A 22145-nucleotide genomic window follows, 5' to 3' on the forward strand; every position below is an offset into this window, starting at 1 on the left:
GGATTACGGAAACCTTAAATTAATTCTTTTCCCCGAGCCGCACGGCCTGCACACAGAATCAAGGAAACCAGTGTGCAACATAAAAATAAACAACAAACATTGACTTCGTCAGGTGAAGTAATAAACATGCTTGTGTAAAAAAAAACATCATATTTAAAAGCTTTATTTTTGTGGATAACGTGGACTGTGTTCGGGAGGATCCTGCCAAGCCTTAAAAATTATTGGTCAAGTAGTCATAAAACTCACTTCCTGCATTGCCTCCAGGTACAGTTGCTTCATTTGTTCTTTGTAGCTCAGAATACATTGCCAAAAATCCCACTGTTAAAAAAAAAAGGATTTTAACCTTTTACTGGATATAGATTATTCTAAATGGTGTCATTAACATTACCATGAACAAATTGCCCCCTTTCCCAAAAAGGCAACTGTTAATTTTTCGAGAATCAATTTGGTTATAACACTATAGTAAGCAAACCTTTCAAACATTGCACGGTGTGTCTGTCCAAATAATAATAATAATAATAATAATTCTTATGATGATTATTATGATTATTATTAGCAGTAGTAGTAGTAGTAGTAGTAGTAGTAGTGGTAGTAGTAGTGGTAGTAGCAGTAAGAATAAGAATAAGAATAAGAATAAGAATAAGAATAAGAATAAGAATAAGAATAAGAATAAGAATAAGTATACGTTGCGTTTCTCCATTTTGGGTGTCACACTGCATGGTTCACAATGCACCAGCCAAGATAGCAAAACCGTGTGACTTTATCAACCTTGGATTCGAAGCCTTATTAGTTGATAGTAAAACCTTCTAACGGAAACTCTCCCTGGTTCAAAAATAGTACGCCAGGCGGTGTAAAACACACAAAAATACAGCGCTGTTCAAGCAGCCTTTGTCACAACTGGTGCCGAAATGTGATTTGAATGAGCCAAGTCGCAAAGGTCCTGCTGGTGCGTGAAGTACATGTACTTTTGTTTCATCCAGACTTCTGCTACCTAGTGGATGCAGAATGAAAGTGCTTGTCACGTGAGTGCAATTCCACTCGTTGCATATATAGTACGCAGTACAGTATTGTGTTTTTCACAGACGGTGGCAGCACAGCACATAACATATGCAGTACACACCTAGTTTTGCTGTGCTGCCATGCAATACAGTATTTCTCCACGCTCGTACAAAAACTCACACGAGCTCAAACAAAGAAAAGACACTCATGGACAATAAAGACATTGACCTGGAGTGAAAATATAACACCATGGGCTTTTTCGGCTAAAGCAAGTATCTCAAACAAAAGACGCAAGCACATTTAAGGTTATCAAATTACGGGAAAAAAAGAAAAAAGAGTATAACTGAAACATTCACCTAGTGATGTTTATACAAAGATAAAACAATGACAACTGGTTAATAGAGGGCGCTAGAGCACCACGCCACTACTCAACTGAATCCCCTTAAAACAAGACAATAATTATATAATTACATAAATAATTATAATTACGTATATAATTATAATTACATATATATATATATATATATATATATATATATATATATATATATATATATATATATATATATCTTTTTTATAATATTATTATATTACTTATAGTATGTTTATAATATTATCCATATTATTAATATATATATATATAATATTAGATTATTATTTATATTATTGATATTGTATTATATATTATATAATTATATATACACTTTTTGTATAATTTTATATATTTTTTATATAATTTTTAAAATATATACTTTTTTTTTAGCAAAGACTAGCAACAATTTAGCTCTGAAACCTGAACATTGTACGATTATTACAATTACAGTAAAGTCTCGTTATATCGATATCGGATATAACGATAGTCCCGGTTATATCGATACTATTTCTATGCACGCACGGAGAAAATTACATGCAAACAGGGTCGGATATATCGATAGTCCCGGTTATATCGATATTTTTTCGGACTCCCTTGAATATCGATATAACGAGACTTTACTGTATCTGGCCAATTGTTGACTGAGTGAGTTGTAAATCATAATTTTGTTAGTTGTGTTGTTATTGTTGCTCATGTTAGTTACTTCAAGTCACTGTGGGCTTGATCAAGACAAAAACAATACATTTGTGACTTGTGTTGTTTGAATTAAAGTGCCTGCACGGGCACATTGCTATTATCAAGTTTTTAATAGGAACTGAACTATGATATAGAACAGTAAATCTGTTCTTTGAAAGCCATGTTTGAATGAAGCACATAAAACGCTTCATTATATTTCCAATGTCTTGGATTCAACCATCTCTTTTCTCTTGTTATATCCGGGATAGACTTTAGCATACTCTGATTTGTTTGTTTGCGGGGTTGCGATGGTAAAGCAAAATGTCAGCATTTTTCCACGCAAATGAAGGCATCTGTCATGCGGTTTGAGTCATGTGCGTTTCATTTATAGTTCCTCTTTATATCTCCCGTTTCCCTTCTCGAACTGGATTTTCCACTTTTTTTGGGTCATCTTTACTAACAAATGAGCAAGCTGGTGGGTAACACTGAAATTTGAACGGTCTTGAAACTGAAATTTTTTTTTTTTAGGACTGTTGTTGCAGAGCTTGTTCACTTACGACAAGTCAGTGTTACTACTTATGAAGAGTTCAACCCCTCAAGGGACAGCGGTTACTGCAGCGGACAATTTTCATATCAGGTTACAAGGTGTATGAAAAGGTCACAGCCTCACCACCGACCCCACCAACCCCACCCCATCCCTAATGGTGCAACCGGGTCCTCATAGGCCGCACTCCATCTGAAAAAAAAAAAATCGTAAAAAGTCGAAGTTCATACTTCAGCCCGTGCGCATTTTCCAATCAGTCGTATAGTTACATTTCAATTGGACATCTTGAACCTTGCGATGTCAGGTGTAGTTTCTTCAGAGTTCTTTGAGCTAGGTCTTCAAAAGTTATGGTGTCAATAGTAGACCCGATATGTGCGGATCTGCAGATATAATGTGATTGGTGAACAAAGGTCTCCTTTATCTTTGTTTTGTTTTTGATTGTATTATAAGCGTGGGATCAGCTAACGCAAGGTCTTTGTGCGTCTCGCCGTTTTCACGACCTCCGGGGTATCTCGGAAGCTTGTGTGTCCTTTGGATTTTCTTTGTGAATGTGGGAACAGCCTTTGTCTTCGCTGTTAACTTACTGTTTGTTTTGAAATGTGATTACAGCCTTTGGTTCGGTTCTCACTCGGGGAGTTAAGCAATCACCAGTCAACTTTGTGAAAATGTGATTTTTTTTTTCACAAATCCTTTCTATTTTTTCATCCATTGGCATGGCATTGGCAAAAACATTTTGCGACATACCCTATGGATCAATTCTGGGCTACATTGAAAAGCAGACATTATTCCTTTTATGGGTAAAGCAAAAGTGTTTGGTTGTTTTGGCGAAACTCTTTCATTTTCCTGCGTGCAAACCTCACCCTCATTTGCCTTTGCTCACTCGCTCAACGAATCTGATTTGCATGTGTCACTGTTGTCGAGAATATGCTTTGTACGTTTCCATGACAGTTGAAGACACACTGGGTTAGAAAAGGAAACATGCGGGCAAAGGAAGGCCTGAGAGAGAAAGAGAGAGCAGGAAATGAAAAACAGGGCGACGTTGAAGTGGGCAGGGTCTAAAAAGGCCAACTGAGAATGAGGGAAAGAAGGAGGAGTATAAATTCCCCACTTCCCACGACCATCGTCTCTTTTGACGCCGACCAGCTGCAAGCTTCTACTTCTCACATTCTTCTCTGTGACCAACAAAACTTCTCCACCATGAGCTACAGAAGATCCAACTTCCAGCAAATATCTGCATCCCACGTTACACCCCGCTATCGTGCTGCCAGCACCTACGGTGGCGCCGGTGGCCATGACACCCGCATCTCCTCCGTCTCTTCATCCTCCCTGCGTTCTGGCCCGAGCAAGATGGTCAGCGGGATGGGTGGCAGTATGGGAGTGAGTTTTGGCGGATCCATGTCAGCGGGCGGTGGCATGGGAGCCGGCATTACGGGCAATGAAAAGGGAGCCATGCAAAACCTCAACGATCGCTTGGCAAACTATCTTGAGACGGTGAGGAACCTGGAGCAGGCCAACCAGGAGCTGGAGATGAAGATCAGGGACGCGTTGAAGACCGGAGGGCCTGACATGAGAGACTACAGCAAGTATGAACCCATCATTGAAGACCTCCGCAAACAGGTTGGTGTCACGTTATGGTGACCACATCAGCAGGTTAAATTCATTTTGTGGAGGTTAAAAATTTCTCTCATCCTGCCACCTACACTTTTCTGTCACGATGATGTCGTCACCAATTTGGGTAGAAGTCAAATCCAAGTATCACATTATTAAGAACCTAAGAAATGCATGTTTGAGATGGTGAAACTTTTACTTTTCCCAATTTCTCTCGTCAGTCATCCCACTTCTTGCATTAGAATGAAGGGTGTGGTTGCCCGACTCTGACCATCCCCCATCAATCTGGGCTTCAAGTTGCTCACCACTTCCCTCGATGAGTCACTAACATGAGGGTAGAAACTTCCACGTACAAAAAGTTCCCCAAACTGTGCCGTTTATAATTGAGATTTGACGCCACTCCCCCCGTGTCCGTTGGGCCCAATGTGAAACAGATGTCTGCTAAAGTCATGCACAAAAGGATCTTGTCCCACCAGCATGAAAGTGTATGTCGATGCACATGTGCGTGAGCGCGAGAAGGGGCCCACTTGCATAACAATCGACCGCACTCAGCAGAGTCATATGTCACGCAGTTCTCCAAAGGCCTTTTCACAGATTTTCACAAAATGACACTTTTCCCCACCAAACTCATAAAGCCTTTCCTGCCAGACAGGATATGCAAAAGAAATTCACCATCCCCACACCCCGCCACAAAGAATTTCATCTTCTCGACCCACGTAAACACAAGAACATAAACACATTTTTAGATATTTATATTTATAGTTTTGTGCTTTTTTTCATACAGCATAGTGATGTATGTATTTATTTAATGAGGGAAAAGGGATCCAGCAGAACATTCTTTCCACTCTTCCGTGACCCCTTTGCGTAATCTGACTCTCGGTTCTTTAAACAGATTCAGAGATCCAAATCACATCTGCAGATTGTTGTACAAAATGTGAAAAGCCAATCCACAGAGGTTGCATGATGAACGCAAACGCCATTTTGAAGAGGTTGGAACGCCAGATAATAATGAACAAATCGCTTGCTTTTGTTTTTCTAGATCTTTGACAAAATATCTGATAACGCTCGTCTGGTGCTCCAGATCGACAACTCCCGTTTGGCTGCGGACGACTTCAAAGTCAAGTATGTTGAATTCTTTCTGTATAAATGTGGCCAACCTCCTCGTCACATGCCGTTTGGCCTTGCCGAGCCAGATAAAAACAATTCCACCCACGCTTGTGATTCGACAAGAGAGTATTATCTTACCAAAACATCTTCACATGGTTTTGAATACCAGCAGTCTTGTGACAATATGAAGGAGGAAAATCACAGAATTCCAAATTTTAATGTAAAGTTATACTTTGGTTTCAACCCAAAATATAAGAAAAAAATCTACTTGCAAGATGTGGAGAAACTTGCTTTGTAATGGACGGGTTACCCCAACAGGAGTGCTGTTGTTTTATTTTCACAGGTATGACACGGAGCTGGCAATTCGTCAGTCTGTAGAGGCCGACATTGCTGGGCTGAAGAAAGTCATCGACGAAACCAACATGAGCAGGTTGAACATTGAGAGCGAGATCGAAGCCGTGAGGGAAGAACTTGAATTCCTCAAGAGGAATCATGAGAATGTGAGTGTGCGCCGCGCAAACAGTTGCGACGGGTCAATGGCAAAATTAACATATAAATTCATTTGCGATTATTTTCTTCACTCGCATTTGGAAATGGATTTTGTTTAGAGTAAATTCTAAAATGTGTTTGTTTGTTTTCTGTCTGTGTCGTCGTTTAGGAGGTGAGAGAGCTGAGGAATCAGATCTCCCAGTCAGGTGTGCAAGTGGACGTCGACGCCCCCAAAGGTCAAGACTTGTCCCAGATCATGGAGGACATGAGGGGTAACTACGAGAAGATCGCGGTCAAAAATGCAGAAGACCTCAAACGCTGGCATGAAAATCAGGTCAGGGTCATCACGAACAAAGAAAATATAATCGTAACAATTTAGTTCATCGCTGCGATGTCCTCCCTTCACTGAACTTTAGACAGCAGAAGTTCAAGCACAAGTATCACAGAACACAGAAGCGCTCCAGGGTGCCCAAACGGAAAGAAGCGACTTATCCAGACAGATCCAAACTCTGGAAATCGAGCTTGCATCTCAACAGAGCTTAGTAAGCAGTCATCTTTTATTTTGTATCCATTTTCCACCGGCTGAATCAATCTACAAATCCGCCCAAACATCTCATTGCTTCTCAGAAAGCATCTCTAGAAGACACACTACGCAACACAGAGTTGCGTAACAACATGGAAATGGAGAAGTACAACAACATCATCCTGATTCTGGAAGAGGAGCTCGGTAACCTGCGCGCTAATATCCAACAGCAGACGCAAGAGTACGAGGCTTTGCTCAACCTCAAGGTGAAACTGGAAGCTGAGATCGAGACCTACAAGAGACTGCTGGATGGCGGCGATTTTAAGTGAGTGACCGTGAAATTCAGTTGCGCTCATATCTTTGGTTAAAATATCAAATTTGGTTGTGATGTAAGCAAATTAGATTTGTAAAAAACAGGTTGAAAGTGAGTCCAAAAATATTTCAAAGATCAACCTACTTCACCTCATTTGTGTTGTGTAACAGGCTCCAAGATGCCCTCCAGTGAAGCTGTCGGCCACAGCTCCTGTGAAAAAATGATCCAGGGCTGTCCAAACAAGAAAGTTGTTCAATCAAGAAATGAAATTCCTCAAAATAATTGCATCACAATGGCTAAACGTGAACGCGCCCACTGACTATGTGACCTGCCGGCAATAAAACTGTCAGTGCTGACGTTTGGTGTTTTTGTTGTTGTTGTTCCAAAAACATGTATGTGCAGTGAGACCTCAACTCACGAACGCCTTATAATATGAACTTTTCATCATACGAACGTCAAATTTATGAACATTAAGCCTTATAATAAGTACTATTTTCATAATACACACCCACCACGGCCGGTCCATTAAGCACACGACCTTTGGATCTGGCAGAGTGATCTTCGGCGGAAGCACACGACCGAACAGCGCTCCAGCCGGCGCTACTTTCCACACCCCCTCTCATTGAATGCACACGTCGATTGCCTACTTGGAGCTTTTTACTGATAATTTTACTATTATGGGACAATTTTAATGGTTTCCTATGGGAATTTTTTTTTAGATACACACTTTTCGCCTTACACACTCTGTCTGGGATCCAATTAAGTTCGTACGTTGAGGTCTCACTGTACTACTTCAAACTCACCCAAGACTCGAAATTGTAAAGTGTACATGTGAATTTAGGTGTCTCGCAACCATTCCAGGGTGCACCCCACTTCTTGTCCAAAGTCACAAGAACATAGACTTTGCAAAACCCTGAGCTGAGATCCAAACCCCGGACTTCTTCACTCTCTGATAAACATGCAGTGAATTTTATCCCTAGGCCTTCAGTAGTGCTGTCTGAATCAACCAGATTTAAAAAAGTGTGGTGTGATTTACCACACGTCCATTAGAGGGTACCATGAGCAGAAAATAATTGCGGCTTATGATCAGAGCAGTTTTCACAATCTACGATTGGCTACTGACTAGCCAATCATAGTTAGCAAACTGTGATTGACTCGTCACTAGCCAATTATAGTTTGCAAAAACTCTGACATTGACCAGCGCCTTCAAGAAGGTGTTTGTACCCCTTTTAGGTTGCCAACTCGAAAACTGATTGTTAGAGCAACAGTTTGATCGACACATTTGATGTAACAGGGCCCGCAGAACTGATTGTGAAGGTGTCCAGGTCGATTTTTGACCCTGTTAACAAATAATGGCTGAAATGTGATTGGTTAAATGCTTAAATATGAAAACACAGGTCTGGAAGCAGTGCAACAGAGGAAAAATCATGAAAGGAAGCTGAAAGACAATTTGGAATTATTTAATAAGAATGCATGGACAAAATCGAATTAACATCAGTCAGTGATTGTAACTGGCGACATCTCTATGCCGCGACACTGTTGATTTTTAGCCACTAGAGTGTGTCGAACTCAACACACGTGAAGTGACGCAGCCATGTTTTTTTTTCCTCTTCTTGTCGCCATTTTGTTTTATTCGTGACTTTTATCTCTCAAAAACGCAAATTACACAATTCACGAAAAGTACTCAAGCATCTTATATTTGGAAAGACTGGTATTTTTTTCCACTTTTTGCAATGAATCGATTTTAATTGAATAAAGCATTCTTTTAGGTAATTACTCCAGAAAATTAGATATAAAAGAACATTTTGTGCAGTCACAATAAAGGTCACATGGGCACTTCTATAAGCCGTAAAGGGAATTCCAGAATCAAGAGATTCATTGTTTCCTTGAATATCTGAGCATTTAGTCATGGCCAGAGTTGAAGGGGGAAGAAGTTGGACTCTGACATTCTTCATCATCACAAAGCCCGTTCATGTCCCGTTTATCAGCATTTCAGCATTTTCGATTTGAAAAAAAAAAAAAAAAACAATAAAGTACTTTGTTCTTTCATTAGCGTTTCACTTAAACACTTAAAAGACTGTAAATCAAACTCTTTAGTAAGTTAACAACTCTAATTAAAACAGTGAACACTCATCCATCAACGGAATACAGTATCGTTATCAGAGATGGCTTTATGTGACTCGAAATGTTCACCACAGCTATTGACCAAATAAAAGAAGTTAGATTATCTTTGAAAATTATTCTGAGTCCTGAAGAGGAATTTTTCGATTCAATGTACTGTTAACTGACTGTAAGTAATTTGCATGTTTACTGAGTGTGTAGTTATTTTAATATGATTGTTTTGCACAACTACACAGATCGTGCGTCATGTACTTTAGCAATTAGCAAGCGTGTTAAAAACGTACCCTGAACATCGAGGCAGAAATGCAACGATGCCAATATGGCTGCTGGGAGACGCTGGCCAACAGAGACGAGGACTCAGTCGAGCTCGTGAACGCGGATGCGCGCCCCCGATAATAACCCGCTGACGCCTTCATCCGGGAACTACCGCGAACTCGCTCTTCAACATGGCGGCGTCAGGTGAGGTTTATGTGGGTGAACCGACACTCTCTGTTGGGGGTAAAATTAAGTCCGTTTTAAAAACAGATAACCGATCATTTCGCGTTCGGGACTTCTAGCTACGCCCTCCCCCACTTTCTCGTCGTCGCCCGGCGTGGAAAATGGATCTGCTCGTATTTTAAAGCTTGTGCATACGAAAACACCGAAGGACCGTAACTGCACGAAGCAACGACAATCTACATTTGAACGTTTTACACGTGTTATTGGTGTTTAGTTTTTGTTTCTTAAGCAACAACTCGGAACTGTCATGTCCTTGAATAAATCTCGTTAGTTTGTTTTGTGTATTACAAATTGCTATATGACGTGTAGGCCAACTGCTAGCTAAAGCTCCGAGCACACGATAAGCAGCAACGGACTCGTGCGCGTTCAGTCAAGGGGTTGGGCCGACCAGTCCGCGCTATCCGGGGACTATCCCCACGTGTGTGACCGGCGTCTGTACCGAGTTAAACCCGGTCAGCTATAGAGTTTCAATTCACACCACACACGCGTTCGTAGTGGCCTTTCGCCGTCGCGGCAACGCGCAGTCTTTTTCCGGTCCAATGTTGATACAACTGCGCAATTGATTCGTGGCGCGGCGACGTTCGCTAGGCCATAAAAGCTAGCCAGCTCAGCACTGATACGTTCCCCGGCAGCACGCCCTACGCTGACTAAGCTGCGGATCGCATCGCAAGAATAATCACCCAAGTTGAATTGAGTGGTTTTTGACTGCCACGTGTCACTGGATCGTAAAAGTTAGCGACGAAGTTGCTAGTCGCTTTCGTGTCGTTGCTGTCGAATTGGTGCGATCGTTGACCTAAAAACAATTTTAAATCGGTTAGAGGCACAAGCGACATATAACACGAAAACGAGAGTAATTTAATAGTCAAATGCATAAAGTGCCGTTAGCTTGCAGTTTGGTGTAAAGACAGTCATGAGTCAGCTTTATTCTTTTCTTTCTCCGATCAAAATAATCACACCTCACGTGGCACTTTTTTTTCATTCGAACAATATGGAATGTTCTGCCACGCGTGGATGCTTTCTGAATGTGTCACAACCACCGCCAGTCTTTTCTCATCCCCACTAATTGTAAACAGAGAATGTTTTCATTGATATTACCAAAGGTTGTTTGCCAAAGTGAGCTGGAAGTTTGTTATGCTAACCATTTCTCATATATACATGCTTCATTAGTTGAGGAAAATCAAATTTTCACATAGTAATAACGCATATGCACTAATATGAATATTATAAAAAGAAAACCACATTATATTGTTCACTCATGCAGCTGTGATGTAATTTAACAAATACTATTACAGTCCGAAGAGGTTTTATGGTTCCTTTGAATACATCAACTCTTTGCTCACGGACCTCTGCCTCGAGTTCTTTTCGTGATAGCTGTTAGAGCGCTATATAAATCAATATATTTTGTATTGTATAGCATATATAAATGTGGAAACTCTGTGGTTCTCCCCTTAGCTAAGAAGAAGAACAAGAAGGGGAAGACCCTCACTCTCACCGACTTCTTGGCAGACGAAAGTGGAGGCAGTGGCCCGGCTCCCAGCTACCCCGTCAAAAGCACCAGCTGGGCTGATGAAACAGATGAATTGGATGGGGACGGTGAGCGCTGAAATGGATAAGATGTTCTAATTTGGCTGTTTTTCCAAATGTTTTCCATTCTCTGTTTTCAGTTTTTCAGTATCGATCTGTATTTTACATGTCCGTGCAATGTTTTTAACTGAATTTGCTAAACATGAACGTAATGCCTTGCAAAATCAAAGGCTACATTCCTAAAGATCAGAAATATATGTCGGATTTCAATAATTCGTTTTGAAGAAAATGTGTTTTACACAAATTATACATTTGGCATTGTAGCTGTGTTGTTAATGGGTAAATTGCATTTGTTCTAATGTGACAACACTGAACAAACCTGCCCCGGGGATACATCAGGGCCGCACCCTTGTGCCATTTATGCATTTTGACAGCCACTGCCACAACTTTGTAACTCCACTGCGCCAGCACCAGTGCAAGTCTTTTGCGATTAGCTTCTACATGATCCGCGCATTTCTGTTAAAATAGCTAAAGAAACAAATTTAGTTAAACAGCAATTGAAAACTGTTCGTCTTCTATCAGAGGTTTTAACTTTGTTTGTCTGTCTGCCATCTTGCCATACCAATATCTAACCATAATCACTTTGCATTTGTTTTAGTGCATTCCAAAGTCGTGGTAAAGGATATTTCGCGCTTTTCCGTGATCCACCGGAAACTGTCGAAAGGGCTAATCAAATATTCATTTACCCATGGTGCATTGCATTATTTACACTGAACATGGCGGATAGTTGCAATATGGAGCGTGAGAACAGGAGTAAAACTGTAAGGCGTTAAAAACAGGCAGCAAACAAACACATTCTCGTTTTTTTTTTTAAGAAACAATCTCTGTGTCTGTGGAAGGTAATGACAATTCGTTGCAGCAAACTGCTCATAATGATTCCAAATTAGAGGATAATGGGAATGATTTCAGAGCTGTTGCAGCATCCCTGTACTCCCAAATTGAAATTACTTGATGAACAACACTGTGAACAACAGTTGCTCATCTTTGATAAGTTTGATCAACAGAGTGATTACTTTTCCTTTTGTCCCTCTTTTTCAGTGTCGACTTCGTGGCACACAGATGAGGATTCATACCGGGCCCCGCCTATTGACCGGTCCATCCTGCCCACAGCTCCCCGTTCAGCTCGTGAGCCTAATATTGACCGGTCCCGACTGCCCCGCAGCCCGCCATACACCGCCTTTCTTGGCAATCTGCCCTATGATGTCACTGAAGAATCCATCAAAGACTTCTTTCGCGGCTTGACAGTAAGCAAATGCGTAGCATTGTGTCCAGGATGGCCAGATTGTTGAATGTGATATTTGCATGAGTCATTTTTTCCCCCCTGAATCTATTGTCTTTGTCTGCAGATCAGTGCAGTGCGTCTGCCTCGTGAACCCAGCAACCACGAAAGGTTGAAGGGCTTTGGCTATGCTGAGTTTGATGATGTGGATTCTCTGCTGAGGGCCTTAAGTCTCAACGAGGAGGTGAGCCAACAGACTATGACCATGCAATTATAAATCAAGTTTTCTTCACGAAAACTTTTAAATTTGTACACGCCGTTCTGTTCACACCAAAAGAACCTGGGAAACCGAAGGATTCGCGTGGATATAGCCGACCAGTCGAATGATAAAGGTAGGAAATGTAGATATATTTTTCTCCCTGAGGGACTGTGATGTCTCCCAATCCTCCATCCTGCTGATATGTACCATGCTTCTGGTGTTTTTGTACTTTAGAGAGAGACAGTGGAATGATGGGAGGACGAGATCGTGGCGGAAGAATGGCAGACATGGGCCCTGACAAGACAGACAGCGACTGGAGGGCTCGACCTAGTGGCGAAACTGACGATGGGCCTCCCAGGAGAGACGATCCCTTTGGAGAGAGTAGGTCACATTTCAAATTGGATTTAAGAACACTGAATTTCTTGCATTTGCTTCTTGGAAGTTTCATGAACGTGACTGTAGTTTTAGGTTGTCAACGCTGCGATTTTACCCCCCGAACAAAACCAGATACTTTGAAATATTAATAATAAAGTACGAGCATTACAATGGCTAAATTGATGAAATTAAAAATGTCTCGCAGGATCACGTGATCGCTACGAGTCAGATCGTTTCCGCGATGGTCCCAGACGAGATTATGATGGCGGAAGAGACCGCTACCGGGACCGCTATGATGACAGAGACCGGCGAGATTACGATAGAGGTGAGTCTGCCATATTTTGGGAGAATGGGGGGGATTTTATATGGTGGATTCTACTTGTATATCCAAAACTACGATAAACCGCTTTCATTTTTTTAACCTACTATCTCTGCTTTCTAGGTTATGACTCCCGTGGTGGTGGTGGAGGCCGTCGTGCCTTTGGCAGTAGCTTCCGTCGGGATTATGACGACAGTCGCGGTAGCAACGACCGTTACGGAGATCGAGATCGTTTTGGTGACAGGGATCGTTACAGCGATGATCGATATGACCGGCGAGATGATCGCCGTGAGGATAGCGGTGAGTGCAGTACTTGGAATCATCTGCTTGCTTGTTAGGGGTTCAGAGTGGTCTTCACCACTCAATATTTATTAATATTGAGTGAATAATATATATTAATATTTATTAATATCAAATGTATTACTTGTTGCCCCCGCAGCTCCCCAGCAGAGGCCCAAATTGAATCTGAAGCCCCGCAGCGTGCCCAAGGACGAGGAAGGGAGCGGCGCCGGCGGCAGTGCATCTTCCCCAGCCGCGGCGCAGGTGCCCAGCAGTCGGGCCGCTTCCATCTTTGGCGCAGCCAAACCGGTTGACACAGCAGCCAAAGAACGGGAGGTAGAAGAGAGGCTGAAAAAACAGGAAGAGAGGCTGCAAAGGCAGCTGGAGGAGGACAAGAGTCGTGGCCCTGATAGAAAGATACGAGACAAGTATGCACTTTGCCATCCTTCAATAAAACTTTGGAATTGTTGCATACCCCGATTTTAGATTCTTACACAATTGAGTCCGTCTTTTATATCCAGAGATCCAAGCTGGCGGAATGAGGAAAGTTACACTGAAAGATCCCGCACAGGAAGTGAGTCCTCCCAGCCAGGAAGTGGTTCTGGAAGAGGTGAGATTGTCATACATGTTTACAACAGCACGTGGAAATGTTATTTGACGAGAGCAAGCGACACAATTCATCTTTGCCATCTTCTGACAGGGTCACAGTGTCGAGACAGCGAGCGTTCCGCGGAGAACGAGGTTTTCAGCGGGAGGGAAGAGGAGTCCTCATCCCCTGCGCCCTCCTCGCAGCCAGCCCCGACCAAGGAGCCGCTGAAGGTGATGCCAGCACCTCCCCCAAAGGAGAACGCGTGGGCCAAGAGAAGCGCGGCCACTAGCGTCTCCGCTGACACTGATGGGCGGTCCCCAGTCTCACCTGTTGGTTCAGCTCCACCCAAGTTCAGGTGAGCGTACGATTCAGATGCTAAACAAAATACATTTCATTTGTTCTGAATAAAAATTTTCTCTCTTTTTAGCTCCCAAAATTCTGCAGATGAAAGAGGATCCGGAAAGGGTAAGGCTCACTGCTGAACGTCGGGACACACTCGGTGGTTTCATTAATTGTTGCCTCGCGCTTCAAAAATGGAAGCGATGTGATTCACATCACTGCACGGATGAAGTTAATGTCGATTTTTATCCCGAGTGGCGTGCCAAGTTAATAGATATCCATGTAAGACTTTGCCCGGATGTGCTTTAAGTCTCCAAGCTCATCCATTAGGTAGGCGGGTCGATTAAAAAAAACAAACAAACATTGGTGCTCTTTAAATGCCATGATATTTTTTGAGTATGCATCCCTGCCTATATTTATTATTTGTAAAAATGGGTATTGCAAATTTGCAGTTCCATTGTACTATGTTGTTAACCAGTAAGGTGGTGTTTTCCATTTGAAAAGCTGCTCACATTAGCGTTTTTGTTCAGATGTTTTATTACCATTTCTCTGTTGAGACAGCTTATTAGCATATCAAAATAAGATAAAAGCAAGTTCCTCAGTTATGCTTTAAAAATGCATGAAAACCTCACTTGGATTGACTTTTTTTACAGGGGCGTTAAAAAAAGCAAATTGTGTTCCTCAGCATATTGCAAGTTTGAGGATTCACCTGTCTGTCGTCCCCTCGACCCCCCCCCCCCAATGGAATCTACCCCCTCTTAACTAAGAAACTCATCTTGTCCCTTTTTTGAGCTCAGTCAAAAAAAAAAAACATTGTAATTGAATTAGAACTTATTGTAAGTGCAAAGCTGTATGGAGGGGGGGGGGGGGGGAAACAACCCTTTCCACACTTTAGTCCAGCCCGCCGACAACCACAACCACCACCGGCATCAGGCACCAAATAATGAACCTTAAAGGGCAACTGACGTCACTTCTTTGTTTTTTAACTGACATCAGAAAAACGTTTTATAGCATCTAAAATACCAAAAACACGCAGTATGATATTTTTATTCAAATAGAAAACACCAATAAAAATGACTTAAAGTGTCCAAAATCTGCAAAAAAATTGAGCTGCGAATTGGGCATTTTCAGAAAGTCCCGCCCCCAGTTCGTCACGTCACGCCAAGACGTCTTGCATTGCTGGAGAATCAAAACAATGGTTTCAGATTCGGAGAATATGCCTTCTTGTTACACATCCAGTTATAAATATGATTCAAATAGTTCTGAAGAGGAAAGCATACATGTTTGCAATCGATTAAAGAATTTATTCCGTGTCATTTTGAGGCAAACGGGCGGGGGTCTCACCCAAAAAGAGGCCCAAAAACAAAATGGCCACCGACCTCCTGTGAGGAATGAATCAGCCTGTTTCCACAGGCTGATAAATGATTTCCATGGAGCTTGGACTCCCTCTGCTGGCGGCTTTTGGATGTAACACACGGCAAAATACATTGACGTGATGGAAGGACGCTACAATGCATCTTTTTTACGTCAGGAGACGGTCCTTTTCTGACGTCACGTCAGTCATCGTCATCAACTCGAAAACAAGACTTCCGGAATATTTATTCATTTTACAAATTATGGACACAACTTGTCCGCAGACGTCGGTTGTCCGTTAATTATTTTTCCTGAGCGCCCTTTTGCTGAGAAGGCCCGATTGTCTTTTTCAGAAGTTCAGCTCAGCCAGTAAGTGCGGCGCTTTACTAATGGACGGAGACGGCGACGACGCTGGCCCCGTGGAGCAGAGAAGACGGCAACGAAGAGGAGCGAATGAACACGAGAATAATTTCACATAGTTTATATTATGCGGAAGTAGCCTCCACGGGGAGGACACTCAGCTCTCCCTCCCTCCAACTTGTCTTTTCCCTTCATCTCCCTTTTTCTCTCCCTCCTCTGCCCATCTCTTGAGGACGCTTTCAGGTTCCACACAATTGTCACCAACTGGACTTATTTAAATTGAGGTGGGAATAATGTGAGCTCGTTAAATGTGATGGATAACTTTGACAAATTGTAATAAATGGAAAAAGTGGGGACAAAAAGAATTTGTACGTTTGTGGATCAAACATGCGGTCGATTGATCCTAGTTGATGTAGCTATGGCACCGTCATGGACTTTTAAATTCAAATCAATCATTTCCCCTAAGGAATTTATGTATCTCCTGCATAGGCCGCATTAATTATTTTTTAGTCGTCATTTGAAAAATCATTCTTTTAACTCTTCTCGCTCGAAACGTGATCCCAAATCTTGTCTTCCAGCACTGACTTTGAATCTGAAAGTAACGCACAGAACGTTTCCAACGCGTCCACTGTACAACATGTTTAGACGTGATTCACTTAACACTCCGAATGACACTAAACAGCCGCCTCACGACTCACCTCGAGTCTTTTAAGTGCCATTATTGTTCAGCCCTTATCATTGTACAGACTTTGTTTCCTTTCTACCCCTTCTGATGATTTCATCGCTTCCATCAAAGTCGTATTTGCGCTCCTTTCTGGCCGTCTTCGAGTCCTCCGCTGCTCCAAATCTTCCTTCTCTTCCTCATGCGAGGGTCGCAGCGTTGGGAGGGTTTCCATGACATGACCTTTTTTTCCCCCGCTTGCAATAAAAGGGGTACACAGCACATTCTTACCAGCTGTTTATGTCTTTCCTCCAATTGACGAGTGCCTTGCGTCCTTTGAAGTACTTTATTTGAACATGTTTGTTGGTTGCACGTGTTGAAAATATGGTCAACCTTGTTGTTTTCAAATTACGTATGCCTGCCGTTTTAATGTTTTGAAGATCGCATATGCAGTGTGAAACAAATGTACATGTTCAAATAAGTATAAGGACTTTTTTCCGTGGGGGTTCATTATGAGATGTGAAAAAGCAAAATGGGTTTTTAGTTGTAGTTTAATTTTCAGAGGAAGTCCAATATACTAAGTTGATGTTATAATTAGAATTATAGATTGGACGTTAACTCGTTCAATACCAAGTGTGTGGTTTTTTTTTAAGAATCCGGTCATTCCCAGGTATATTTTGTAAGTCTGACTAAAAATGACTTGGATCCCAAAAATCAAAGCAGCTTTATTGTCAAATATGCTAATATGCATGACATACAGCACAGATGAAATGACTGTCCTCTCGGACACAGCATGCAAGGCATTTATAATGGCTTTAACAAACATAATAAACAAAGTTACACATTAAGATAACTTGTTTTTTAATGTACTAACATCCCAAAAATGTAGCTAAACAAAGTTACACATTAACTCATTCACTGCCATTCCTGAATGTGTTAAAAGTTTAGTTCTTGTTTGGTGCCGATAAAGTGCATGGCCTCTGGCAATGCTTTTTACCTCCACAAGGGGCAACATTTCCCTTTTTTCCATGTTCGCGCTTTATTCCTGCTTCTGTCGTTAAAGCGCTATATAAACCAATATGCATGTATTGCATTATTTGGACAGCTACCTCCAGTTCAAGCTCATAACTCCAGAATGGTATAATTTAGGAATTAACTTTTTTTCTGATGAAGGAAGAGAGTCTTAAGGTTTCTTACGCTCCATTAAATGTTTATGTAGTCCTAAAACTCAATATTCTGTGGGCCCTGGCATTCAAGTGACAATGACAAAAACCCTGGCACTGGAGTGGACACATTTTTGCAGATCTGGGAGTGAATGAGTTAAGATAACTTTTTTTAATGTACTAATGGTAGTGCAAATATGTATATGTAAAATTCTGAACAGTTGATCCTGCCAACGAGTCTAAACAGTAAAAACGACTTCAATTTACAACAGTTTACAAAGTTGACTTTCTTGAGAGTTTTGAAAGGCGCTTATAAATGAAATGTATAATGTCAATTTAGTTCAAGCATTTGTAATTGTTACATAAAATATATTAATATTGTATTAAAATCAACGGAATGAAATCAATCAGCAATACATTTAAAGCCAATTTTAATTTACAATAGACAATGTTTTTTAGGTGTTCAATTACCTGACATGAAAAAGGCACGTCACAACAACATCCGTGACACCGACGAAGGCGGAAGTATACGCCGAAACATGTCAGGTAATTGAATACCTAAAAACACTGTAAGAAAAGAATCTGTTGTAAATTAGATATCTAGTGGACGGGATGAACTTAACACAAACATTTAAAACCAAAATGTTCAAATACGTGGACTTTTCTGTCATCCTGCCAATCATAGGATGGCGACTTGATTAGTCGCCATTGAGTCGCAGTTGATATGTCCCAACGATTTTTTAAATTTTATTTTTCCCATTGAGATGTTCTCGCCGTGTGGTCTGCGGGGATTTGTCCCTGTGTTTCTTCAGCCTTGTCCCCCTTACTGCAGCTTGGAATCATGGTAACAGCTGGTAAGAATCCTGCTGAGCTTTATTTCACACTCACACAAAGGTCAGGTAGCAGCCTGGCTAGTAACGTGTTGTGATTTACAAGCATCATAAATCGCATGGTTTTTTTTGGGCTGATGATACACTACAATATGAACCAATATAAAACGCATTTTTATGACATTTAAGTACATGCATTGATCTCAAGTGTGTTTGAAGTCACATGTTGGAAGTCATGGTTTTTCCGATGGTTTATTTTTCGGGCTGAATTTACATTTACCAATGTCCACAGATATCCCAATTTAGATGTAGCAAACGCCATATTTTTTCCCCAGGGGGTTCTTGCCCTCCTTCACATGCCCTTCATATGGGAGACATTTCTGTCATGCCACACGAGGTGCGACGACACTTCTACACGCCTGTCATCGAATCAATCATGTGTTCTTCCATCACGGTTTGATTCAGGGCCGCCACAAAATTGGACACAATCCGACTTCAACGGACAGTTAGGACAGCGGGGAAAAAAACCCTCGCCACTCTCAAGGACTTGCACACTGCAAGAATCCAAACAAGGGCGCGGAAAATCCTTGTGGACCCTCCGCACCCTGCCCACCACCTTTTCCAGCGACTCCCTTCAGGCAGGCGCTACCGATCCATGCGTACCAAATCCAGCAGACATTTAAAGCTTCTTCCCCCGAGCCATTAACTCTCTAAACAAGTTTTTTTAATGATGATACTAGAGCAGCGTGTTCTACCGGAGACAAATTCCTTGTGTGTTCTACATACACCCAAAGTATATGTTGTGTTATTTTGAATGGGTAAGTTACCGTATTTTCCAGTGTATAAGGTGCACCTGAGTATAAGGCTCACCCCCAATGAATGGTATATTTTCAGACTTTTTTCATATACCGCACTGTATAAGGAACACCGAACTATAAGGCGCACCTTCAATGAATGAAGGTTTTCCAAATATAATATATGAATATATAAAATGTTTCCATATACAAGGGACACCACATTATAAGGCGCCACAGTACAGGCTGCGGTTACGCACTACTTCTTCTACATAGGGAAAATGGAGTCTGTGGCTGCTGCGCTCAATATTATTTCACATATAAGGTGCGTATAAGGCACAAGGTCATCTTTTGAAGAAAATCAAGACTTTTAGGTCCGTCTTACACATTGGAAAATACGGTACTCATCATGTTTTTGGTCAGTGATACATTTTGCCTTTGAATTCTGCCATGATACTTTTTGTCCCCATGAGTTTTCCTTATGGCCCATTTCTGTTGTGTCAATAAGCCAGTTGCGCTCGGCTTCATCACCCAGTGTGCTGGCCTTACAGGCAATCCTGTTTTAAAGTTGATCAACTTTATTGCCCATTGAACAAGAACACATCTTATGTGTTATTTATCACTAGTTCTTGTTAAGAACATTTTTTTTCCCAGTGCATTTTCGTGCACCAAATTCCCAGTTGGGTCGAGAGCTGGAAAGGTTTGGAAATCCTGAAAGAGACTATTCGGCTCCAGCCCCCCACCTGCGTGGCCTTGTGAGTCAACAGCTGGTTGTCGCTCACCCGCACACACACACACCATCACCCGTCACAGCGTATGACAGCCCAGGTGCTGGTGTCATTTACCTTACTCTTCTCATGGCTGAAGGTCATCAGTCCTAAGCCTGTGACTGACGGACAGTAAACGTTAACATGTTAATGGACTAACCTCCTATATTTTGCATCCACAGATTGATCCCGCCCATGAAGCCAAAGAACGCTTCGAGCAGTTGAAAACTTGCTTGAAAGAACTTCTTGTTTGGAATTTTTCCTCTCCCCGACAGTCTGCTAAAAGCCGAGTTTTGTCTGAGGAATTACAGTTCAGTGTGTGATGCATAGAAGGCGATCCGTGTTGAGATTCAAGCACACAGACAATCATTGTAGTTCGTCTCAGCAGAATTCTCAACCGCAGAAAAAAACGATCTTGTAACTGTAAAGTGACCTTGAGAGTTTGGAAAGGCGCTTAGAAATGAAATTTATTATTATTATTATTTTATTATTATTATTATTATTATTATAATGGAATCAAGAACGGACGTCAGTCTATTTCTGTTCTTTCCTATCAAAAACGCTGCAGTCTTTGATGACTTCCAAGCAGAACGGCGAATCCTGATTTGACACCCATGGAAATACAACACATGATGCATGATTATGATTCGATTCGATTTGCTATACCGCAGTTTGAAGTCACAATGTTTTTGCAATATCATCAGAATCAGAATCATCTTTATTGCCAAGTATGTAGAACACACAAGGAATTTGTTTCCGGTAGAACACGCTGCACTAGTATCGTCGTCAAAAAAACTGCTAAGTGGCACTATACATCATTGAATCATTGTCATTATGGTAAATTTCTGGATTTATTAAAGTCAAATACAGTAAAGTCTCGTTATATCGATATTCAAGGGAGTCCGAAAAAATATCTATATAACCGGGACTATCGATATATCCGACCCTGTTTGCATGTAATTTTCTCCGTGCGTGCATAGAAATAGTATCGATATAACCGGGACTATCGATATATCCGATATCGATATAACGAGACTTTACTGTATTCCAGTTAATTTTATATTGTCATATCAACATTACCACTAGATGGCAATATCATCACAGTTGTTCTTGCATCAGGTTTTATACTGCCCAGTACTGTGTGAGTAGGCCTAATAATTAGCGGATTTGGTTTGACATTCAGGACAAACCTAGTACCTTTATCATAACATAATTTGTCGTTAGTTGATGTTAACTCATTCGCCGCCATCCCTGAATTTATTCGGGAATTGAAAATATGATGTGGAGCGCCATTCCCAAATGTTTTTCCGGGTTTTGGTTTTTCTTGCGGGGGTGCTGATAAACCGCTGGTAAGACTTCTGGCTATGTTTTTTTCCCTTCCACGAGAGGACAGCCTATCCCTTTTTTTTCCATGTTATCGCTTTGTTCCAGCTTCAGCTGTTGTTAAACCGCTACATAAACCAATACCTATGTATTTTGGACAGCCGCCCTCATTTCAAGGTCATATAACTCCAGACCCTTATAATTTAGGAATTAACTCGTTTTTTTTTCTAATGAAAGAAGAGAGTCTAAAGTTTCTTATGCTGCATTCAATGTTTATGTAGTCCTAAAACTCAATATTCTATGGGTCCTGGAATTTGAGTGACAATGACAAAAACCCTGGCACTGGAGTGGACACATTATTGCACATCGTCTGGCAGTGAATGAAAATTCACAAAAGGTATTCTAGCACCGAATGTTGCTTTGCTGTTCAGCAGTTTTGTGCCAGCCTTGAATAATAATTTTCATGTCCAAGATCACTTTGCATTGGGGAAGGAAATGACAAGTTGTGATTATTTTGTTCAAACCTTTGGTTATTGAAAGCAGGATGTTTTGCTCATACACTGACAAATGTGTTTTTTAAAACAAAACTTATTAAGAATATTTATGCATTGTCAAAACAGCAATTTTCTCATAGTTCTGGTAAGGATAACATAAAAAATGTATTATCAATCCCACTTTTTT

The 22145-nt window shown here is 41.3% G+C and overlaps 2 protein-coding genes across 2 annotated transcripts; both read left to right on the top strand.

Annotated features, from left to right (window-relative positions):
* Positions 1-3703: 3703 nt before the first annotated feature.
* Positions 3704-6987, top strand: LOC148890001 (keratin, type I cytoskeletal 18-like). The gene is made up of 7 exons (XM_089009655.1): positions 3704-4208; positions 5239-5321; positions 5650-5806; positions 5965-6129; positions 6212-6337; positions 6423-6643; positions 6802-6987. The coding sequence occupies exons 1-7, from the start codon at positions 3789-3791 to the stop codon at positions 6821-6823; spliced, it is 1194 nt and encodes a 397-aa protein (XP_088865781.1). The 5' UTR covers positions 3704-3788; the 3' UTR covers positions 6824-6987.
* Positions 6988-9073: 2086 nt separating this feature from the next.
* eif4ba (eukaryotic translation initiation factor 4Ba) lies at positions 9074-16869 on the top strand. Its single transcript, XM_089009654.1, has 13 exons — positions 9074-9211; positions 10703-10843; positions 11873-12078; positions 12181-12297; positions 12391-12445; positions 12547-12693; positions 12893-13012; positions 13130-13306; positions 13446-13713; positions 13807-13895; positions 13986-14229; positions 14302-14339; positions 15920-16869. The coding sequence occupies exons 1-13, from the start codon at positions 9199-9201 to the stop codon at positions 15937-15939; spliced, it is 1635 nt and encodes a 544-aa protein (XP_088865780.1). The 5' UTR covers positions 9074-9198; the 3' UTR covers positions 15940-16869.
* Positions 16870-22145: the final 5276 nt, after the last annotated feature.

The sequence above is a fragment of the Hippocampus bargibanti genome, linkage group LG12, assembly GCF_051943395.1.
Source record: "Hippocampus bargibanti isolate YZ-2025 linkage group LG12, ASM5194339v1, whole genome shotgun sequence".
NCBI classification, from domain to species: domain Eukaryota; kingdom Metazoa; phylum Chordata; class Actinopteri; order Syngnathiformes; family Syngnathidae; genus Hippocampus; species Hippocampus bargibanti.

Coding starts and splice junctions, on each gene's coding strand:
- LOC148890001 (XM_089009655.1), top strand. CDS start 3,789: ATGAGCTACAGAAGATCCAACTTCCAGCAAATATCTGCATCCCACGTT. Junction 4,209..5,238: donor TTGAAGACCTCCGCAAACAG/GTTGGTGTCACG, acceptor TTGTTTTTCTAG/ATCTTTGACAAAATATCTGA. Junction 6,644..6,801: donor CTGGATGGCGGCGATTTTAA/GTGAGTGACCGT, acceptor GTTGTGTAACAG/GCTCCAAGATGCCCTCCAGT.
- eif4ba (XM_089009654.1), top strand. Junction 12,079..12,180: donor ACTTCTTTCGCGGCTTGACA/GTAAGCAAATGC, acceptor CTTTGTCTGCAG/ATCAGTGCAGTGCGTCTGCC. Junction 14,340..15,919: donor TGAAAGAGGATCCGGAAAGG/GTAAGGCTCACT, acceptor TGTCTTTTTCAG/AAGTTCAGCTCAGCCAGTAA.